General features: G+C 54.3%; 1 protein-coding gene across 7 annotated transcripts in view; it reads right to left on the minus strand.

The window, feature by feature from the left end:
• Positions 1-3003: 3003 nt before the first annotated feature.
• PRR5L (proline rich 5 like) overlaps positions 3004-21798 on the minus strand; it is a 73131-nt gene continuing 54336 nt past the window's right edge. For 6 of the 7 annotated variants that reach the window (XM_029915735.1, XM_029915737.1, XM_029915739.1 and 3 more), the window contains exons 7-9: positions 18774-18914; positions 14456-14582; positions 3004-5825 (exon numbers count right to left, since the gene is read on the minus strand). In XM_029915735.1, the coding sequence (XP_029771595.1) occupies positions 5431-5825; positions 14456-14582; positions 18774-18914 (663 nt within the window). In that variant the 3' untranslated portion in view covers positions 3004-5430. The remainder of the gene's footprint in view (positions 5826-14455; positions 14583-18773; positions 18915-21798) is intronic. The other variant, XM_029915741.1, reaches the window with a different exon arrangement.

A 21798-nucleotide genomic window follows, 5' to 3' on the forward strand; every position in this document is an offset into this window, starting at 1 on the left:
TTAGGGTTGGGGAAGATTTTGTATGCCGTCAGAAAAAGTGAAGTACTTAAAAAAGAAATATGAAGTTTATAAATGTATTTAAAAGAGTTTGAAGTGCTGAGCTAAGCTTGTAAATAGGAGCAAGCATTATTCAAAAGCTCCTTCAAAATTAATGCTAAAATCTGCTAGACTTATAAATAGAATAATAAAATTTGTAAGTTAAACTTAAAAGCCCGAGAAAGACTTCTAAATTTGTATCTTAAACTGAATATTGATTCTGAAGACATTATTACCTGAATTATTTATTAAATGAATACTAATTATTAAAAATATTAAAATATTATTTTTAAATCCAAATTTAAACTTACTAATTTTTTTTTTAAAGAATCAAAACGCTCTGAAATCTTTCCTGCACAGGAAATTAGCTGTTCAGGACAACAGAAGCCCCCACCCCCCACCCCCTCCGCCATAAGGTTGTCTAGAAGCAGCCAGAGAAGAGCAAGACAGGCAGCTTTTTCCCCCACTGTCCGGAAGCCCTGAAACCATCCCACTGGGTCTCAGGCTGAAGGAATACGCCCCCGGCTTAGCTCTTCTGCCTCTGCATCCTCTACCAAGCCAGGACACCTCATGGAACACGGGAGGGATGGCCACTGGACGTGGGGTAGAAGAACCCAAGCCTCAGTTTCCCCATCTGCAAAATGGGGGTGATCCCTGCCGTGCACAGCTGTTGTGAGGCTCAGCATAGTGCTCGGCACACCGGGACAGAGTCTGAAGCTCCCCTGTGCCGGGCCTTTCTCGGGTTAGGGCCGGGAGGTCCTCGCCTTAGCACACTGGCCGGGAAGACTTCTTGGCAGAACTTCAAAGAGATGGCTTTCTGCCAACAATAAGCACACGTTCCAGGCCCTGAAGGAATCTCTCACCACCGACAGAACCGGGACAGGGGAGGAAGGAAGCAGCAGCCTGGGGGACAGGGCCTGCACTGGCTCCACAGGGACTGGCAGCTCCTGGCTGGAGCAGGAAGGGGAGGGGCCACAGGGAGGGGCCCGGTCCTGGCCCCCAGCAGCGTTCACCGGTCACCGGCCACGTAGCCCCAGCTGGAACACGGTTCTAGAGAGCGGCATGGGGAAGGCCTCTGCCTCCAGTGAAAGGAAAGGGGGCGAAGGTTTTTTGTATGAATACACGGGAAGGAAGGAGTGGCGGTCAGAAACACCCCCATCTCATTGTCCAATGCACTTGACTTAGAACTTTCTCTGTATTGTTAAGCCCTAGGCGTGCAAACACAAACCCACACATCCTTGCCTTCCTGGGAAGGCACCTGCGCATACGTCGAGGCAGAAGTGTCTACGTGGAGAAGCTGTGGGCAGAGCTCCCAGGGAGAGGGGGTGCAGGAACAAGGTGGGGACAGGAACAAGGTGAGGCAGAGGACACCTTTCAGGACACCTCACAAAGAGTCAGGGGGCAGCAAAGCGGCCAGAAAGGCCGAGGAGGACCAGCTTGGAAAGGACTCTGAAGTCACGTTCACGGGAATGGTTTTAACTACATTTTAAAAAAGTCTGCTGGGGTCGTGCCTGGGGCGAGAGGGCATCTGGAGACAAATACAGGCAGTCCCCAGTTGTAGGGGTCCAGACAGGGAAGGATGAGGGCCTGACAAGCATATGAGATTAGAAATCAGAGGAAGGTTTGAGCAAGAGACTCCAGAACCGTGGTCAGCGTGGGAGACTGGGCCGGGGCACCGGCCTGCCCACTGCAGGCTCATCTTTGCAGGGTCCCCAGCACACCCAGTGGTGGCTCTTTTCCTCCTGGGACAGGCTAGCAGTGGACACAGGGGAGGCAGTGCCCATGACATCTCGAGATGCCGTGTCATCCTCAGGGTGGGTGGGCAATGGAATCACAGGACCACCGTCACTGGCTTGGAAACCTGAGGAGGTGCCCATGACCCCAGGAATGCAGGCGGCCTCCAGAAGCTGGTACAGGCGAGGGCATGGATTCTCCCCCAGACACTCCAGCCAGGGCCATGGCCCTTCTGACCCCTGGATCTTAGCCCAGTGAGACCCAGGTCAGACTTTGAGTCCTGTGAGGTGATAAATGTGTGTTGTTTTAAGCCCCTCGATGCCATTACTGTTTGTGGCCGTTTGTGACGGCAGTGATAGGAAACACAAGCAGATCATAAGGCTGGCCATTTCTGAGAGCACTTCTCCAGCCACCGGACCCAGGACTGCCCGCTCATCACAGCCCCCAGCCACTGAGTTTTGTCATTTGATTTCCTCCGGTGTTTTTGCTTTTTGAAACGCCTGTGTTGACCTGATGGCCCCCGTTTCTCCCATTAGACTGGAGGGAGGACGGGTACCTCGCCTGGCTGTCCATCACTGCATCCCCAGCACCAAGGCAAGAGCCTGTGACACAGTGGCCGCTCCACAAACACTTGGCGGGTAGATGAGTGAGTGTGACAGTGTGCCAGCAACATGAGCTCTGCCAAGGCACAACACACAGCAGCTCTTTCCCACCGTATAGCCTCTGAAGGCTCAACACAAATGTACATGCCCCCCCCCACCATCCCCCAGGACGCTCAGCTTAGGTCACACCTCTTTGAATGCTCTTACTAATCAGCCTTCAAACTCAGGCCAGCTCTGCTCCAGCCCTCCTAGCAAAACACACAGAGAGTAAAATATGGATTCCCTCCCCACACGCCTGGAGGGGAGCATATGATGGAATCCACAAGTAGACACAGTTAAGTGTCCAGGTTAAATGCTCGGGAGGAGCCCAAGCTGGTGTTAGAAGCGGACTTGCCTTCCCAGACTTTGGTGTTTTCCAAGCTCTGTAGACCTCCAGGAAATGACCTGCCGATCCAGCTGAGGCTGGCAAACAAAACCCAGGGGACACTGGCTGGAGAAAGGCTGGTACCTAACCCTGGAGTGGGAGCAGCAGGGAAAGCCGGCACGGGGAGTGTGAGGACTGGATGCACGAAGAGCTGGGGACGGGGGCACTTGCACATACAGTCAGGCCACACGGCATGGGGACAGGAAGGACGTGTACAAAATGATGTTTATTGACTTCTATTTTGGAAACAGACAAACATGAAAGGTTTTTGGTTGGTGAGCTCACTCAGAGCTTGGAGTCGTGATAGCTTCCTGTCATTAGAACTCAGCCACCGGAAGATTCTAGCTTCATCTTCTAAAGGGGCAACAAAGTGGTTGCAAACACTGCAGCCACCACTCCTGCCATAGCTCGGATGGCTAAAATGCCCATAAACACCAACAAAACTGTGGGTGTACAGTCTGAAATATGCACTGTATGACATCAGGGAGACACATCAAACATGAAGTTGTAAACTGGCCAACAGTCATCGGCAACTAAGGCCCTGGGTCTGCACTGATACTCCCGTTCTTATCCCAAGAGCTGACATGTTTAACCGATGACTGCTGTCCTCATCAGGGGCATTTAGTAGATGGACAAGGCATTTAAAAGCATATAGATCATTAACGTTGTAAACGGAAAAAGCAAACCCAAGCATGATTAATTACTTTGCCTGGATCAATAAATAACTAGTCCCAAGTGCTAAGTGTACCAGTAAGGACAGACACCATCAGTTAAATAAATCATCATGTTGTTACTTAGTGATGTTCTATTTGCTAATGCACGTTAGTCAATTTGTGGACTTTTATCCAACACATACACAGATATTATTTTTTGTTCGAAATTCTCCGAAGATCTCCTCTGGACATTTCTCTTCCCCCCTCCCTTAGAAGAATAAAAATGAGACAACTTTTTAAAGAAACTTTCCAAATTACAAGCCATCGAAAGCATGACTCTGGTCACGTTCCAGATCTTCACCCAGAAGGGATGTGCCGTCATGGCGTCGATGTGCTTAGAAGGCCTCTTCCCCAGCTGGCAGCTGACACTGTCTTCATCTTCTCCCAGGCTCTTCCTGCCATGTCGGAAGTCACGCTGGCTCCCGGCTCTGAGATTTCATAACCAGTTTCCAAAGACCAAGAGGCCACCTACAAGGTGCCTGAAGGGTTCAGGGGATCCTTCTCATTTTGCTGGAGCTCTCACTGGAGTTGCCAGTGAGGCCAACAAGCAGATACAAGGAGAAGAACAGGCGTCACAGGTGGATAAAAAGCCCAGACCTGGGGGGATCAGTGTTAATGATTCAGCACAGTACCAGAGCCTGCTGCCCCAAATAGCACTTTTGAGAGCTCAGCTGTTAGAAATTCCAGGCACTTCTGGCATTTCTTTAATCACGGGGAATAAACATCTCTCCAGAAGGCCCTGCCCACATCTCCCTCTATGTGAAGCATCGAGACATCCCATTTACTGCAAGCCTCTGCTCATGAGACAGACTGAGGCTCCCAGCCTCAGTGCTACAGACCGGGACACTCAAAACACAGGCCGTTCTGGACTCAGGTCCAGCAGCTTCCAGCGCTCCGCAGCTGATGAGCCCTGCCCACCACGGGTCCCCTTCCAGGAGGCGTTCCTAAGTGGGGTGTGTGTGTGTGTGTGTGTGTGTGTGTGTGGCTATTTTCTAGTTTGAAGACACACCCCATTGGAAATGAGCAGTGCAGGATCCTACGTGCAAATATTTGCGAACAATTTTTTTTTGAAACGCGTATTTAAAAAATTCAAGTCAAATCCAGGAACAGACTAACTGGTTGGTTATCAGCTGGCCCCTCACCCACAACAGGAAAATGATCAGTGTCTGAAATTAAAGCGGAATGAAGGCACCAGCTACTCCACCAGGGAGGTTAGTTCCTTGAGCTTGGTGGGGAGGCCTGAGAGGGAAATACTCCACCAGGGGACTTCCGCAGCCCTGCAGCCCTCCTGGGCCAAAAGGCAAAGGCGGCAGGGAGGGTCTGGATACAGGTGAGAATGGCCCTCACCCACACGAGGGGGCAGCTCCTCCCAGTAATTGTGAACTACAGTAAGGAAGGCACCCTCCCAGAGTTGTGCTTGGGAAGGCTGCTGCCTCCTTCCACTCCCCGCAGAATGGGGGTGGGTGGGGAGAGACACCCCTCCACTACCTCTCCTCACCTGTGAGCCCACATCACAAGAACCTAACAGGGAACTCCAGAGGCCAATGCACCCTTGCTGGCTTTGTGTGTGGCTCAGCCGACCTCCTGCTATCGTGACACCAGGGGCCCTGGGCCATATTGTTGGGAGGGTCAGACCGTCCACTATCTGGGGAAAAAGCCCAGAGAGGGGGGGGTCTGGAGTCAGGCAAGCAGAAAGTGAACATTAGGCAGTTGGGTCTGTGTGGCTGCAAAGAGGTGGTCACAGTCACGAAAACAGAGAGGTTCACAACCGGGATGTCCCCTCGGGCACTTGGACTGGGCCTGCACCCAAAAGACACGGGCAGCATCGCCCACAGGAAGAGTCCCTTGGAGAACCCCCCCGGGACAGAGCAGTCCTCTAGCTGGTTGCCAGGCTGGAGCTGGGAAGTCCCAGAGGTGACTTTCAGCCGAGGGAAGCACAGTTCAGCTCAGAGTCCGGCTGGCTGCCCCCTGTCACCTCCTCCAGCTCATCAGGGCTGTCGGTGATGTTGGGCTCACTGGAGCACTGCCGGTGGGGTGGGGAGAAGCTGGGCGGCAGGAGCAGACACTTGTCCTCACCGCCGGGCTCCTCGCCTAAGCCTGAGTGCATCATGGTGGCCATGGCCAGCAGCTGGATGTCTGAGTGGGCGTTGGCCACCGTGTGCCGCCGGACGCTGCCGCACTTCTCCAGGTAGGCCTCCCCCTCTTGCTCCGTCAGAGGGGTCAGAGCCGTCTCATTCAGTGGCCGGCTGACGGTGGTCGTTGGGGAGGCATAGTTCAGGACAGCGACCTTGGGCCGGACCCTGGAGTGGCGTCTGGCTGCAAGAGAGAAACCAGCAAAGACTGTAACTGGGGAGGGACGACAGGGTCAAAAACTCCCTACGAATCAGTCTGGGTTTCGAAAGAGGGAGGTGAAGGCTGCACCTTGAGGAACAGCTTCAGGCCCAGTCCTGCTGAGGGCAAGGGAAGAACCAGAAGTGTCTCCCTGCTCCCCTAGCAGCTTTCCCCGTGCACACATGACACCGCCACCAGAGCAGGGGTCACCAAAGGGCTTTCCAGGACAGACTAGCTTCCAGGGAGTCTCCCTCCTTCCCAGGGGCTGCCTGAACTTCACTCCATTTGCCCTAAATCTCCTTTCAACCAGTCTTCTCTAAAAGCCTGGGCACGGGCTGGACCAGCTTCTACGAGAAACCCTCCAGCTCCGTGGAGCAGGAAGTGGCTTCCCCAGTGACAGCAGATAAAGTGGAAAAGGCCCCATGAGCTCAAGTCCAGCTTACCCGAGGGGGCCTCAGCTACTAAACCCAGGGAGGGGGACGTCCTCTAAATGATCTGGACCAGGACTACCGCACTCCCCTCCCACTCTGAGACCTGCGTGCTGTTCAAGTCACATGCGATTCCGACAGCCTCTGGCACCTCAAAGAACGGACTGGGCTCCACGGATGGCCCCATGAAGGTAGACACAAAGAGGAGGGCTGGACATGAATCATCACCTAACTGCTGTTGCATGAGCTCTCCCCATATTCTAGATACTACACTAGGCCTTGACGTGCACTAATCTTTTGACTCCTCCTGAAAACTGAGCTTAAGTCATGATAGGTTTACTGGCTCCCAGTTTACAGATGAGAAAACAGGAGTATCAGAGACGTGCACAGAGCTAGGGCGCAGCACAGCTGGGCCTTAAGGGAGGGCCCCCTGCAGACCCTGCTCTTCCCACACAACACACATGTAACTACAGCAGGCTGAGTATCACCAGGGAGGGAAGGACAAGCCAAGTGCATGGGCTGCGGAGGTAGGGACAAGCATACCCCTGTGTCAGGGAGGATGCAGCCTGGGGCAGGGCCTTCAGAGTAGTGTAACTCCCAGAAGGGAGAAGGGACGGCATTCTGAGCAATGGGAGCAGCCTGAGCAAGGTTCTGAGACAGGCACGCCATCGGGCCCCAGCCTGGCTGGGACACAGCATGCAGGAAACAGGAGAGGCGTGCACAAGCAGGCAGGGTGGCCTCGGTCCTACAGGAGGGCCCCTGAAAGCCAGATGGAGCCATCCGTGATCAGACAAGCAGGGCTGAGGGCTGTGCTCCAGGAACATGCACCTGCCAGGGGCCACGCAGGGGTGGGGCCCGAGGGCCCAGAAGTGAGGAAAGCCAGGACCGCAACAAACCTCCATCCCCTCCGACTCAGGAAGGTCTCCTTCCCACGCTCCTGGAGAGGCAGCCCACCTCTTGTCTCACGTGGGCCCTGCATCCATGTCATGAGCTGGGATGAAGGACCCCGGTGAGAAACAGGACTGAGAATAGAGGGCTGAGGACCAAGTGGGTTCTGTTCCTCTCTCTTTCTACCAGGGCGTGCTTCTCCTGTCATTCCAGCCACCCACCTCATCTTCCTATCACGGCTTTCCACCGCTCCCATGTCCTTGAGACCATGAAGGCCCTAAAGACACACACTCCCTCTCTCAGCAGGGGGATGCAGGGGCAGCAACGGAGAAGTGTGACAGGGAAGGTACTCCTGAACACTGGCAGGATCACAGGAAAAGCCCTAGTTCCTAAAGAGAAAGCAGATGGTGCTGCTCAGAGACTGTCCTTTGGGGACACATGGCCCAGTCTGCTTTAGTTTACTCTTGGCTCTTCCTGTGGATCTGGAGGGCCTGACACACACTGGCGTCATTTCCAGAGCTCAGGCTCCTAGACAGGCACCGCAGTGAGACCTGCCATGTCCTCCTGCAAAGCTCTCAGCAGCTCCCAACACTGGACACTTCTGCATGTCCATATATACACATATATGCACACACGGTGATGAGAGAATGAAATCCCAAGCCTTAGCACTGAGTCACCAAGTCTGCTGGCTCTGAGCCCAATGGGAGATGTTTGGCAGGTAACAATGATTATTTCTCAAAACCAAATAATAATACGTAGGATGTTACTGTGTTCCCAACCACTCTCACCACTGGGTCCCAATCTCCCTTTGAAACACCAAGGCTGTTCTCATTATTCCCATTGTTCAGATGAGGAAGACTGAGGCTCAGCCCAACTCTCATAGGCTCTAACCCTTCCCCACTGTGTGCTACTGTGTCTCAGGGCTCCACCACTGCCCTCGCAAGACACCCTCCTCTCTGATGCCAGGTAATAGCAAACACTGCCCCCTAAGGTGCCAAACAAGGTGCTGATACTGGCTGGGGGAGGCTGGGTCAGCGGCCTTTCTCTTTGGGGGAGAATGAGTAGGAGAGACCAGGTGGCAAGGAGCAACCAAGGAGGAAGAATCTATGGCAGGCATTAGCCGAGGCTCTCTCAGAAGTATGGGTGCCCGTATCCTCCGCCAACATTTCTATAATGTTCCCACAGCTTTACAATAATCCCGTCTTACTTTTATGATCACACAAATCAATAACTGTAAGACAGAAGCCCCAGAGGAGTTCAGAGAAGCAAGGATCCCATTAAAGAGTCGTCCTTAAAAGAATGCCCTTGAAAACCATCCATTTGTCCCCTGCCATTAGAAACAAGCACCTACGACTGGCAGTTGCAAACTCTGCGTTGTGGCCCAAACCTTCAACCAGCTGGGCAGGAGACTGGCTAGACTGTTCAGTGAGCATGTATTACATGCAGATCCAGGAAGGGCAAAGAGCTGGAGCAAAGGCTGGGCCGGGCCCAGGACACAGGGTAAGGTGAGGGCCTGGGGGGCTAGAGGGTGGACACACACAGCATCTCGGGAGGAAATGAGGATGGTTTGGTCATTTCCAGGGGCCCTACCCCAGTAGAATGAGCCGGGAAAGGTGTTTCAGATGGGTGCCTGGACATTCTCCGTCCCTCTCTCGCATTAGCCAAGAAACCCACAGTCTGGGGGCGGCGGGGGGGGGGGGGTGTTGGCATAACAGGCAGAAGAGACAAGAGAGGCCACTTCAGCTGCTACTATGAGCTGGGGCCACAATGAGGGCAGCCGACATGGAGGAGGGGGCCTCCGTGACGCCTGACCTCTCCTACGCCAAACACTCTGAGCTGCAACATGCAAAACACTGTGGCCGCTGCTGAGAGGGAGAAAGGTGAATCTGACACGGGGCCCTCCTCAGCGGCCTGAGCCCAGTGCACGTGTTTATGTGTGTACGTGTGTGTGCACACGCATGTGCATGTGTGTGGTGGGGGTTTGGCCAATGAGCATCTGGTATGTGCCAGGTACTGTAGCAGAAAAGGAGATGCCTCACCGACATGGTCATCTTCAGACCATTTATTAGAAAAGGAACTGGAAGCGAAGATGTGAACTAACTCTCCAGCCAGTCAGCGGCAGAATCCGGATTCGAGCCCAGGACTCAGAGCGGGGCTCCTGCGTGCGCACTGGGAAGCCAAGCACGAGTAACACTTAAAACAAGGTCAACAAGTATAGAATTGTTGACTCACTAGAGTGTACACTGAAACTAATATAACACTGCATGCTAACTCTACTGGAATTAAAAACAAACAAACAAGGTCAACAAATGACAGGGCAGAGGGACAAGCAGGAGCTCTCCCAGGAGTCAGGGGAGGAGAAGCCTTGAGGAGGAGTCATTTCGGATGGGGCTGCTGCAGAGTGACTGACAGATGGAACCCAGCCTTCACTCACTCACTCAGAGCAGAGACCTATGCTAGGGCCCGGGGGACAAGGGGCACCACCCGCTCCCTGCCTTCAATGAGCTAACAGTCTAAGGCGGAGATGGACTGTCACACGACGGCCAAGTGGAGAGGCACGTACAATTTCTCATAGAGAGGGATTCCAAGGGGGCCAGGCTGCCTCTCGCTGGGGCCCATATCACAGCAGGCAGCAGCTCTGCCTGGGCCGAGCCCTGAGATGGGGCGGCATCTTCCTTCTCTGTGCTCACCCTCTGCAGCTCAGAGACATCAAGTGACTGACTGTAGGCCACATAGCTGAAGCCCAGCCCCGTCGTGTCCAAGGCCCTGCTGCTCCTGCGGCTCGCTGTGCCTCTCTCCTTATGGCTGTTCCCCGCTGATGACTCACAGGAAAGGCCTAGGCCTCTTCCTTCTGCCTTCTGGGCAGAATGTTTTGGTTCCCAAGACTGGGTGTGGGCAGAGCAGAGACCACAGGGGCCGCTGGGCTATGCCTGGTCCCCTGAGCAGACAGGGTTTCCTCGATAAGCTCCCACCAGACTCGAGTCAACCTCAGATGAGCACGTCAGCTGTGTCCCCGGGGGCGGCCACAGGCTAGGCCTGGAGCTGAGACAGCTACCCACGCTGTCCTGCCTGTCGTCTTCCTGGCCTTCTTATTTGTACCAGGGAAAGCCAAGCCCTGCCACTCAGAGAAGGAAAGCTCCTTCTAAGAGACCGATGAAGCTGTGGGCACCCCCTGGGGGCTGCAATGGGGCGTTTCCTTGCGGTGGTGTCCTTTGAGCTGGGAGAGGAGCTGTGTCCTGCCACCTAGGCGGCACCCACCTCCAGACCTCCTCCTCCTCCCCCTGCCTTTCACACGGGGCGGAGGGAGGGGAGCCTTTATTCCTTCATCACTCCCCAGGCGCCCCACTGAGCTCTGGCATTCATCCCCTTCCACCGAGCCAGCAATGGCAGCTCCTTTCAAACCCCTGGAGAAGGAAAGCCTGGATAAGGCGGTCCTCAAACCCTTTGTGGGGGACTCAGTTCCCAGGCCTTTGATCTCCCAGGCTCGAAGGGGCGGCGGCCATAATGGGGGCATTGTGACCTCTGCTCGCCAAGCCCATTGTGGGCGGCCCTCTCCAGGCCCAGGCACCTGAAAGCCCATGAATGCCTACTTGTCACGAGGAGAAGTTACAATCAATATCTTGAGAAAAAGGGCCCTCCCCTGGAGACACAATGGAGGAAGATCTGTGGGAGGCCAGGCCTTTTGTGTGGGATAAAACACAGCATGCAGGGTGTTCTGAGTGTTGGCTCGGAGGGCCCTGGAGGTAGCCAGGCCAGTACCTTGGAGACTTGGGGAACTAGAAAGGTGGGCCTGGCCTCTGACAAAACTGTTTTTTGTTTTTGTTTTTGTTTAAAGACTTCACCCCTCACCTCCACATCCCCACGGCTCTGGAAAAGTGACTGCTTTGGAGGGGAGCCGCACATGCGCACACACAGTTGTTCTAACAAGAGCCTCAGAGTCCTCTCTCTGCCAAGCCTCATACATCAGGGCCTGAGGCTCACTCCTCACTCATCGGCCTGGCTGACAGGAAGAGAGACTGCCCCAGAATCCCCATGGGGTCAGACATGCCTGGATAGGGGAGGAGCCCCCCCTGGAGAAACCACTGCTCCGTCTCTGGCCATCTACCCCGCACGGCCCCGGGGAGGTCTCTTCCCCAGTTGGAGACTGAGGCAGCCACGGCACTCCCCACCCCTCAGCGGGCTGTGCAGAGGACAAGTGCCTGGTCAGTACCTGGAGCACGACAGGCATTTGACAAGCCAGGGCTTTTGAGATGAGCGCTTGAGTGCTCCAGCTGCCCTTGACCACACCCATCACTCCCACCTCTGGATCCACCCCCCATCCCCACCCCCCACCCCACGGCAGAGCCCTCCTGCAGGTTCACGCTTCAGTTGGTGGTCTCTACACCTCTCCTCCAGGATAAATGTCTCGGTCTCCATGTTTTACTGAGGGGAAGACGGAGGCACAGAGAATCCTCACTTTATCTGGCAAAGGGGAAGATTCTATTGTCCTCAACAGGGAAGGGCTCCATGGTGGCCATTTCAACTTTTCAGTATCCAGAGATCTGGAGTGAAGTGTCGGGCCCTCTAGAGCTAAGGAATGAGGGGGAAGCATCACTTCCTCAGCTGTCCCTCAGTAAAATCACAATCACCTTCTAGAAGCTGATGGGGGTAGGGGGGTAGGCTGGGGAGAGGGTGGAGCACGTAGGATAACTGGTAAAGAGCAAACAACCCAACCCGGGGCTTTCAAATCCCAGCTCCAATAGGCAAGTGACCTTAATCCTCATTTGCCTCACCTCTAAGATGGGAACAATGGTGCCCACTTCACGGCACGGTGTCCAGCCCACCCAGCATGGTGCCCAGGATGTAGTCTGTGGCCTAGGCCTTCCCCGGCCATCAGCCACTTTGCAACTCTGAAGGTCTTTCAGTCTTCAAGTGCTCCAGCCTCCTGTCCACCGCTCTCCCTACCCCAAAGGCCTCTCAAAGGTCCATCCCTCTGCCTGGGACAGCTTAGCCAACAGGGAAGGCAGACTAACCCATCACAGGTGTTGCTTCCTTTGGGGAGCCTCCCCTGATTGGCCCAGTCCAGGTGAACGGCCCCTGCCGTGGGCCCTGGGGCCGAATACTTCCCCCACCCAGAGAACTCGTTCGCTAATGGGTTCCCCCACCCAGAGAACTCGTTCGCTAATGGGTGGGTCATGATCTGTTGTCTGAGACCACCTCACTGGACCGTGTGCACCACAGGGCAGCGACGGATCCGTTTTCCTCATGGATGCACCTTCAGCACCTCGTATGGTACCAGCGGTAGGGTTTCAATATACATCTGCTAAAATAATCATAAAACAACCCAAAAGAGTCCTTTTCTTTCTCTTCTGTCCCTCCTGAGACAATGCCCCAGACAAGGATTGTCCTTGGTATAAAGAACTCTCAGACCTTTGCTTTATACGTTGACAAAAGTATGTATTATTCTAACTGTGAAGCCAAAGGTAGCCCCTCTTACAGTAAGTACTCCCAGAGCAAACTGCCAAATCTGTCCTTGTTCCTGGCTCTAGTCCCAGCCAGGGGCAAAGTCCCTGCCATGGCCCAGTTCTTCTGCTGGTGTCCTGACATCTACCCAGATCTTCCTGCCCCAAACGGGGTGAGCTGGCAAGCCAGTGGGCTGAGCTGAAGCAAGAAGGCGGGCTCCCGGGAGGGCGTGGCAACATGGCGCCCCCCTCACGGCCTGAGGGGCAGGGCACCGCTTCCCTTGAGCTGCCATCGCTCCTCTGGCTTGTGGTGGATCCTGGGTGGAATGAGTGAGGGAGTGAGGGTAGAAGGGAGGGAGGGGGAAAGACTGGGCAGGCAGGCTGGGGCCAACACCCCAGAGGTGCAGTGGCTGTGGCTAAGCTGGTGTCTCCAGAGAAAATGCATGAAGGGGCCAGGAAAACAGGCAGCCGAGTCCTGCTTTTCCTGCAGCAGTGAGGCCCAGGAAGGGGCAGGAACACGCTGGAGGCCTTGCTTTTTCTTTCTCTTTGACACTCAGCTACAATCTCATTAAAGGAAGGAGAGGAGGCAAAGGGTTCCAAATTCAGGGAATCCCTTTCCACCCCTGCATGGGGGCCAGTCAGCCCTGCCTTGGGGTGCAGTTGTCTGTCATCCATCTAATATACATATATGTTTAATGTTTGTTTATTTTTGACAGAGCATGAGTAGGGGAGGGGCAGAAAGAGAGGGAGACAAAGAATCCAAAGCAGGCTCCAGGCTCTGAGCTGTCAGCACAGAGCCCAACACAGGGCTCAAACTCACAAGCCGTGAGATCATGACCTGAGCTGAAGCCGGACGCTCAACCAAATGAGCCACCCAGGTGCCCCTAATAAATATTTTTTGAGTGCCTACTAGAGCCAACCACCATTAAAGTCATTGGGGATAGGAACGCTTGGGCTGCTCAGTCGGTTAAGCATCCAGCTTCGGCTCAGATCATGATCTCACAGTTCATGCATTTGAGCCCCACGTCGGTCTCTATGCTGACAGCTAGCTCAGAGCCTGGAGCCTGCTTCAGATTCTGTGTCTCCCTCTTTCTCTGCCCCTCCCCTGCTCGCGCTGTCTCTGTCTCTCAAAAATAAATAAGAAACATTATAAAAAATTCTTTAAAAAAGTCTTTGGGGATAGAAAAATCCATGCATGTGGGGGATTTTCATTTCAAAGAGTGACTGAGGAACATCTCTTATGATAAGCCTGTTATATGGCTATTTCCCCATCTGGACCGCAGTTTCACAGAGAGAAGGAACAGATACAACTCACGCCTAGATTCTCCAGGGCGCCAGATGCAGAGCCTGACACTAATGCTAGCTTTATAGCCACCAACAGGAGCCCCTTTCCTTGGCATGTGGGCCCTTGGGGTCCCTACAGCCAAGGAGGGGCTAACAGCCGCTCAATTTCACCTGGCTGCACACAAAACCAGTTGGCTTCACATTTCAAGCTGCTTTCAAGGAAAAATCCATCATGGAGGGGGGGGGTTTCCACTCAAGTGTGTGTGCAACACGGCACAGTTTCTGGTGATCAGATACAGGAAAATTATTGCAGGCACACGCAAAGATCAAAGCCACCAATCAAGATGTGGATCAGACAAGCAACCCCACAGAGGCACAGTCCCCGGGGAGGAGCCGCCGAGCGGGGAGGGTTACCGCCACACAGGCCAGCAGGAAACATGAGTGACTGCCAGGCACAGGTTTGCACGGACCCACATCAGAAGCAAAGGGCTTGGTACGGAATTCGGACTCAGGAAAACAGAGTGGGCAGCGTTATCACCAAGGCTCCCGGCAGCTCAAGAGCCTTGCCCCTTACCCAACATATACATGGGGCCCGAGACGCCGCGGTCCTCGCTGATGCCGAGGAACGGAGACACCACTTGCTTCACCAGCTCCTCCAGCTGCAGATAACCCTCACTGGGGCCCGTGGGCTCGTGAACACTCTGGAAATAGACATCCAAGAGAGACAAGGGTCAGTCAAAAGGTGCCAGGGCCAGCTGGCACTCGGCCACCAAGTCCGGATGGCCTCCCTACTACATTCAAAGCAGTGATACCAGCAGCTCCGTGGCTGGAATGAAGGAAACTGAGGCCGGAAGCCCGAGTCACCTGCCGTGGGTCACACTGATCAGAACCGTGCAGGGCAGGCGGGACTCAGGGCTGGGGTCACATTGGTCCCAACCACTGTAACCCCACCCTGTGTCGTGGTGCTTCACGCTCGGCATGCAGGCACTCTACACGGACCAGAGCAGAGGCTTCTCAGCGCCCCAAGGAGCAGGTGCCTCCCTCATCGTCCACCTTCCACAGGTCAGGAGGAAATACCCAGAGAGCTCAAGTAACCTGCCCAGGAACACTCAGCTGGTAAGTGGCAAACACCTGAGACTGGCTCTGAACCCATCTTACCTGTCACTTGTGAAGGAGGCTAGAAAAGGGGGACAGAATATGGAAAAATCCAGAACGGTAGAAGTAAGGGAGAGTCCCTGTGGAGCTAGACAGATGTTAGGCACCAAGATGAAGGAAGAGTCCGTTCAAAAGCCCAACAGGACAGGAGTCCTCAGGGCTAAGCCCGAACAAACCCCAACTAAGACAGATGAGGGCGGTCAAAACCAAAAAGGAGAGAAAAAGTGACGAAGGTTCTCTAGAACACTAGCAGACTCCCAAGGAATCCAGTTTCTCGCAGGAAAGGGCTCGCAGCCTTGCCCTGCGCTGAGGGGCTGCAGGGGAGCAGAGACAAAAGGCTCCATGGGGGCTCCCTTGGGCCCCACGGGACGTCCCACCAAATTCTCAAATTGGAATCGATGTTACATCACCTTCACCTAAAAAGTAGAAACTCCCCACTGTGCTGGTTTTCAGGGATTGGAGATGACGGTGGAGGAGTGAAGTGGGAAGGGCCCATCCCACAGGCAGGAGGGCGGGGAAGGGGCTGGGTGAGGTGGGGGCTCCCTTGCACAGAGGCTGACTTGGCCCCTTGTCAGCTCTAACCCAGGGAGACAGAGGTGGCTGGGGGCAGTGACACGGAGGGAGTGGCTTAATGAAACACAAGGGCTGCGGAAGGGGGCAGAAGGCTTGGAGGCTGGGGCTGGGAAGGGGTGAGAAGGGAAGAGACGCAGAATAAACACCGAGTGGACCTCAGACCCCCGGCACTGGCAGGGGGCGGTGGGAACAAGGCAGCATGGTTTTCGTGCCCCCAGGCTCCAATGTGCCTCGGCAGGGGCTGGAGCAGGCAATCTGGCAGTGGGAACAAAGGGCGAAAGCGCAGGGCCAGTTCCCTCAGGGAGGGAGTCCCCAAGGCCCCAGAGGGAGAGCGGACCCTTACCGTGCTCCCGGAAACCACCCAGGCCTCACGAGTGGAGCAGTTTCAGCCCCCAAACCACCTCGACTGGTGTTCAGAGCCAGGAAACGTTTTTTTGTTTTTTCATGTTTTCCCTCATTATTTCTCATCTGCCTTCTCCCCCTCTATTGTCTCCCCCACTGCAATCCATAAACGCTGAACAGAGAGGGACAACAGAGAGAGGAGAGGAGGCAAGAGGGGGAAGAGAACGGGTCACAAGCGTATGCTTGGAGCTGGGTGGTTTTCTCCCGGGGGGCTGCCGGGTAGCCTGGCCGCCGGACTGGCTATGTGTTCGCAAGGCCCAGGGCAACACGGAAGCGTGGGGTCCATTGCTGAAAAATTATTAAGAATGTCAAGATGGCGATGGGAGAGAATGAAACCAAGCACAAGGTGGGGGGGTCCTGCTTGGCATGGGACCCTGGGTGACTGCACGGGTGCCCCTCGGAAGGCACCGCTCTGGGATGACCTCAGGACCTGTCTGCGCCTGCCAGGAGGAACCAGATCTCTGCAGAGGTCAAAATCTCCGGTTCAGCCTCTCCCTGGGGCAGCCTGGGGACAGAAACATGGAGCCCACAGCAGGGAAGTTGGAGCCTCTTGCGTGTTTTAGGGAGGGAGGGAGGGAGGGAGGTTTGTTTGGTGACATTTGGAAGAGCATTGGAAAAGGGGGAGAAGGCCTGAGAAAAGGCTCCTTTCTCTGTATGGGAGCCCGGCAGGGAAACCCTGGCCCAGATGGCGCGGCACTGGGGAGAGTGGGGGCCTGGGGAGGGAAGGGAGCAATCCTAACTACAGGGGCCCAAATTTCCTGCAGGTGGAATGGTCCCAGGGTAGTGCAACCTGCAAGTTGCATTCAGACCCAGCAGCTGCCACCCTGCTCAATACGACAGACCTAGACTGGCCAAAGCCCCCAATTCGCCACTGTCACTGCGCTGGGCTCTACAGCTCCCAGGGCGAGGAAAAACGTGGGACCCTCAGGGTACAGATCGGGCTGCTCTCCTGAGACCCCACCGCCCCACCAGGACCCCCACGGATCCCTATAGGGCTTCTGGGGGCTGATGACAGCTTTCTCATGTGGCTCTTGGATTGTCCAATGTGGGAACATGGTGGGTGTTTTTCATTAGCAGAGAAAGGCCTTTTGGGTCTACTATCAGCAGGTGGGGGGCCCCATCCCAATTCTCCCTCCAAAAGAACAAAATGCAAACAGCAGCAACAACAAAAGAATCACCTGTCATCCCTAGCATACTATACATGGAAATAAGAGGAGGAAAGCCCAGCCTCTCTCTCCCAATCTTCCTATCCAAACCCCAAGGGGCTCATTTTCTAGACTCTTTACGTGGGACGCAACCTCTACTTCATGCATCTCAGACATGAGCCGCGCGCGCGCGCACGCACGCACACACACACACACACACACACACACACACACACACACACACACACACACTTTCTGGGCCTCCCTCCTCCTCTCCGGCTATAAAAATGCCTGAGCCTGCTTCCCAGACACTGAGGCACCCTCAAGGCAGCTCTTGCTCCTCTCTGACTTCAGGAAAGGGGGAGAATGCGCAGAAGGACGGCCCAGCTTAGCCAGCTACAAGGGAAGAGCAGCTGGGGGAGAGGGAGCCCAGGGCCCCACGCTTGCTGTTCTACCCTGGCCAAGAGGGCAGCAAGGTCACCACCAGCCTGACCAAGGATGAATCTGGCTGCCCTGGGGGACGACTGGGACCTGATGCTGCAGCAGCTGAACTTGATACAGAGGTGGAGGCACAGTGGCCATCTTCTGTGGCTGTCCCTGGGCTGCAGCTCTGTTTCTTGGGAAGTATGCATCCCCATCCATTGGATTGGGCTCCCTGACGCCATGTTTATGGTATTCAACCCAAGGTCATGGCTGACTGGCAAAAGGGAGTCGTGCAGCCAGAGCTAGACAAATCCAATTCTTTCTCGAGTGTACATAGCTCTGAATCTTACTACCTCTTGCTGAAGGAGCTTGGATAAGCACACACTTTCCGGGTTTCCATTTCTTCATCTGTACAATGGAAAGAACAACACTGTCTACACCTCATAAAGTGGCTGTTTGGATTATCTGACTCGGAAAACACCACACAAAAGACCTCGGCCTGTGCCTGACAAATAGCAAGGAACCAGTAGGGTTAGCTCATCTTCCCACTGTTGATTCAGAACTGGGATTACAAGACAACCATTTGGGTCATCTCTTGGTGGAAACACGGGAACTGTGTGTGGGATGCCACAGCTGTAGGTGCAGACCAAAGTTCTGAACAAAATTCTGCAGATGGAAGGAGAAAGAGAGAGACACCAAGTCCAAGAGACAACGGGCAAGGCTAGGAGAGGCAGCCTCAGAGAGAAACAAGGAAAGACTGGTAAGTGGTGAAAGGCAGGCAGCTTTGGGGCCTGATGTAGTCTCTTAGGATGCCCACCTGCCCCGGGAACCTTCCAGTGAGTTCCTGGTCTGGCTTGAGCTAGGCTGCATGGGCTCTTGTGGTCGCGTGTGACTTGTGGATCGCTGATGGGCAGGAGAGGAGGGAGGGTGCTGCTCCCTGACTGACAGGACCTTGCCTCTCTGGCCCACACTGGGGCCCCAGCATGGAGCATAGCCCATGGAGCACAGTGCCAGGGGCCTCACAGGGGATCAGCGAAGGTACAGTAAGTGAAAAATGAGATAAGGACAAGGAACGGCTACACTGAGGAATATGAGCTAAGCTGAGATGTTCAGGTCGTTTGGTCCCTCCTCTGTCCCACAGGGTCTCTTCCTCCCTTGCCCTGGTGGCCACCTCTCCATGGGGGCCTCACCCACCTGTAGGATAAGCAACATCTGGACAATGGATGGGGGCGGCTGGGACTGGGCCAGCAGCAGCAAGTCACCCAGCTTCACCTTCAGCAGGACCAGGTCCCGGAAGCCCAGCAGGGAAATCTGGCGGATGGTCAGCTCCTGGCCCTGGAGAGGAGAGACAGGGTAGGGCTGGGAGGTGAGAGTCCGCTGGATATGCCACCAACCACGAGGGGCCCGGGACGACCAGTGTGTACAGAGCACGAGGATGGGCTGGGATGAGGAGTCTGCAAACCTGGGCGGGGGGAGGGGCGTGCAGGCAGATGGTCAAAGAGTCGAAGACTTGGCCCCTGTCCTTCCACGTGGAAGCTTTATTTAAGATAAGGTGTGACTCAGGGGCACCTGGGTGGCTTAGTCGGTTAAGTGTCCGACTTCAGCTCAGGTCATGATCTCGTGGTTCATGGGTTTGAGCTCTGTGTCGGATTGTGTGCTGACAGCTCAGAGCCTGGAGCCTGCTTAGGATTCTGTCTCTCTCTCTCTCTCTGCCCCTCCCCAACTTGAGCTCTCACTCTCTCAAAAAAAAAAAAAAAAAAAAAAAAAAAAGGGAGGGGGAATAAGGTGTGACTCAATCTGCCTAAGTGACCCAGGATGGTACAAGATACCGGGGGCTATGCTGTCACGAGGGGCAATGGGCATCCAGGAAGGAGGAAGAAAGGAAGATGCGGGGAAGTGAGAGAAAAGATCAACACCATCCCTGCCCCCCGACGTTCAAGGCTGCTTCCTCAACTTTGCTCCGTATGTAAGCACTTAGCACATGATGGGCAAAGGAGGAGAACACAGGGACTCGCCTTGACCATGCAGAGTGCTGGCAGAGGATGAAAATAGCTGATAATCCTAAGAGCTGATACTTCCTAAGCTCCACATGCAAGCCACAACTCTAAATATTTTAGAAGGAAATAACACATTTAGTCCCCTCCCTTTTGGATAGGGACTGCTATAAAACCTACTTCACAGATGAAATCCCTAAAACACAGGGTTACAGGACTACACCCAGGGTAGAGCGAGGTCTCAAACATTAACCATCTGATTTTCGAGCTCCCAACGTTTCCCAAAAAAGAAAGGAGGGACTCTTTCCTAGACTCTCCTTTGCACATATATACACCAAAAATGGGCTGCTTTTAGTAGAGCCAAAGATATCATCAAGGTACCTGCCAAACAGGATGTAGCTTTTCATCCCACAAGTCCACCAAGGCTTAAGGAAGTTTTACATTTCCCATAACTCCTTAGGGTTTTACGGAAACACAGGTTAAGAGTGGTTTTACCAGCCCTGGAGCCCCCCACCCTCCAAGAGATGCACACAGCCACCACCAGTGCCTTCCAGGCGCGGCTCAACCACCTTCTTCCTTGACTGCCTCCCCCACCCCCTTAAGGAGCTACAGCTTCTAATTTTTGCCCCACATGCCAGCACTCGCCAGGGTTCCTTTCCCTTTATAAGGTAGGAAAGTGAAAGCAGGCTTCCACACCGTTGAACACAGTGGGTACTCAAATCACACTTGTCCAATAAAGAAGTAGGTCTCAGACACCTATACGGGCAGGGGGGCTCTAAGAAGGATCTAGCTGGATAAACAGACACCTCGGCACGTTACTACCACGAGTGAGAACCCCTAACTCGGGGCTTGCCATGGTGGGGTGTCTGGGTCAGCCGCGGCGGCAGCAGCACTTGGGAAACTGCAGGGAGGGGGACGGACAGGCAGTATCCACTGTCACCAGAGCTTATGATTCTTCAAGAGAAGCAGGACAGTAACATCCTCAGACCCGCACCACTGGGCTCCTGCCTGGATGTATGTATTCCAACGAGGACCTTTCTTGGCCATCTGACTGTTGTCCCCCTCAGCTACCACACTTCCATTCGAAACCCATCTGGATACACCCACACCTTGAAATTCCGTGCCCACCAGGTCCCAAGAGAGAGACCCGGGTCTACCCACACCCGCAAGTCAGCTGCCAAAGAAAACAGAGGATGTCCAGTTGAGTGTGGATCGTTTTCTAGTAGACGTTCCAAATATTGCATTATTCATTGTTTATCTGAAATTCAAACTTAACTCAGTATCCTGTCATTTTATTTGCTAAATCTGGGAACCCTACCTCCTAGGTCTTTCTTCTTAGGACCCAGTGCTAGCCTAGAAGTGACTATTACAGGGTCTGGGGATGGATTGTCCGCGTAAATGCTGTAAACTCCCTCATGGGGCTACAGGATGGAGCTGAGGATGGCCTCAAAGAGCAGGGGGCTCTGCAGGGCAGCGGCTTCTGCTGAACTTGTTAGGGGCAGGCCGGAAACGGAAAGGAACTCTGTAGGCATAACCTCCCCAGTGTTTAAATACTGATACATAGTTAATAGAATTCCAAGCTCTCATATAACACCATTCAGAGCAAACGAAGCATGTGGGCCCTTAGGTCTGGTACCAAAATAGTTCCTACCACTGCTAAGGGCTCAGGTGCTGGGTCCCACACCCACTCTTCTGCAAAGCTGGGGGAGACAGTGGCCGTAAGCCCAGGGGGCGGAGTGGGGGCAGTGTTAATGCAGGACGGAGAGGTGAGGCTTGGAGAGGAACATCGATTGGTCAGCTTGCCCTCGGGGGCGCCCACTCTGAGCTGGCAATGCCTCATCCTGCTATTAGATTCTGCAGGAAGGTGGAAGGAAGTCACCTCAAGGGTTAGGAGGAGCTCAGGTCACATAGTAACACCAAAGAGATGCTGCTCACTTCCACAGTTTGCAGATGAAACCGAGCTCTGCTCAGAGAAGTGAAATGAGTTTGCCTGAGCCCAGCCACCGATTCTAGTGTTCTAGTGTCTACCTGCTACATCATGTCTTCGGGAATCCCTTACAGAGGGTGAGGAACATTATTCCCTTCCCACAGTTTGGGACAGCAGGACCCCTCCTTAAAACTGTCCTTCAAAGAAAGGGAGGGGGGTGGGAGCAAAGAAAGAAAGGGACAGAAAAGAAAAGTCTCCCTGCCCCATCTTCTCTACTTCTGAAAAGCTGGAAGAAACA

The sequence above is a fragment of the Suricata suricatta genome, chromosome 11, assembly GCF_006229205.1.
Source record: "Suricata suricatta isolate VVHF042 chromosome 11, meerkat_22Aug2017_6uvM2_HiC, whole genome shotgun sequence".
NCBI classification, from domain to species: domain Eukaryota; kingdom Metazoa; phylum Chordata; class Mammalia; order Carnivora; family Herpestidae; genus Suricata; species Suricata suricatta.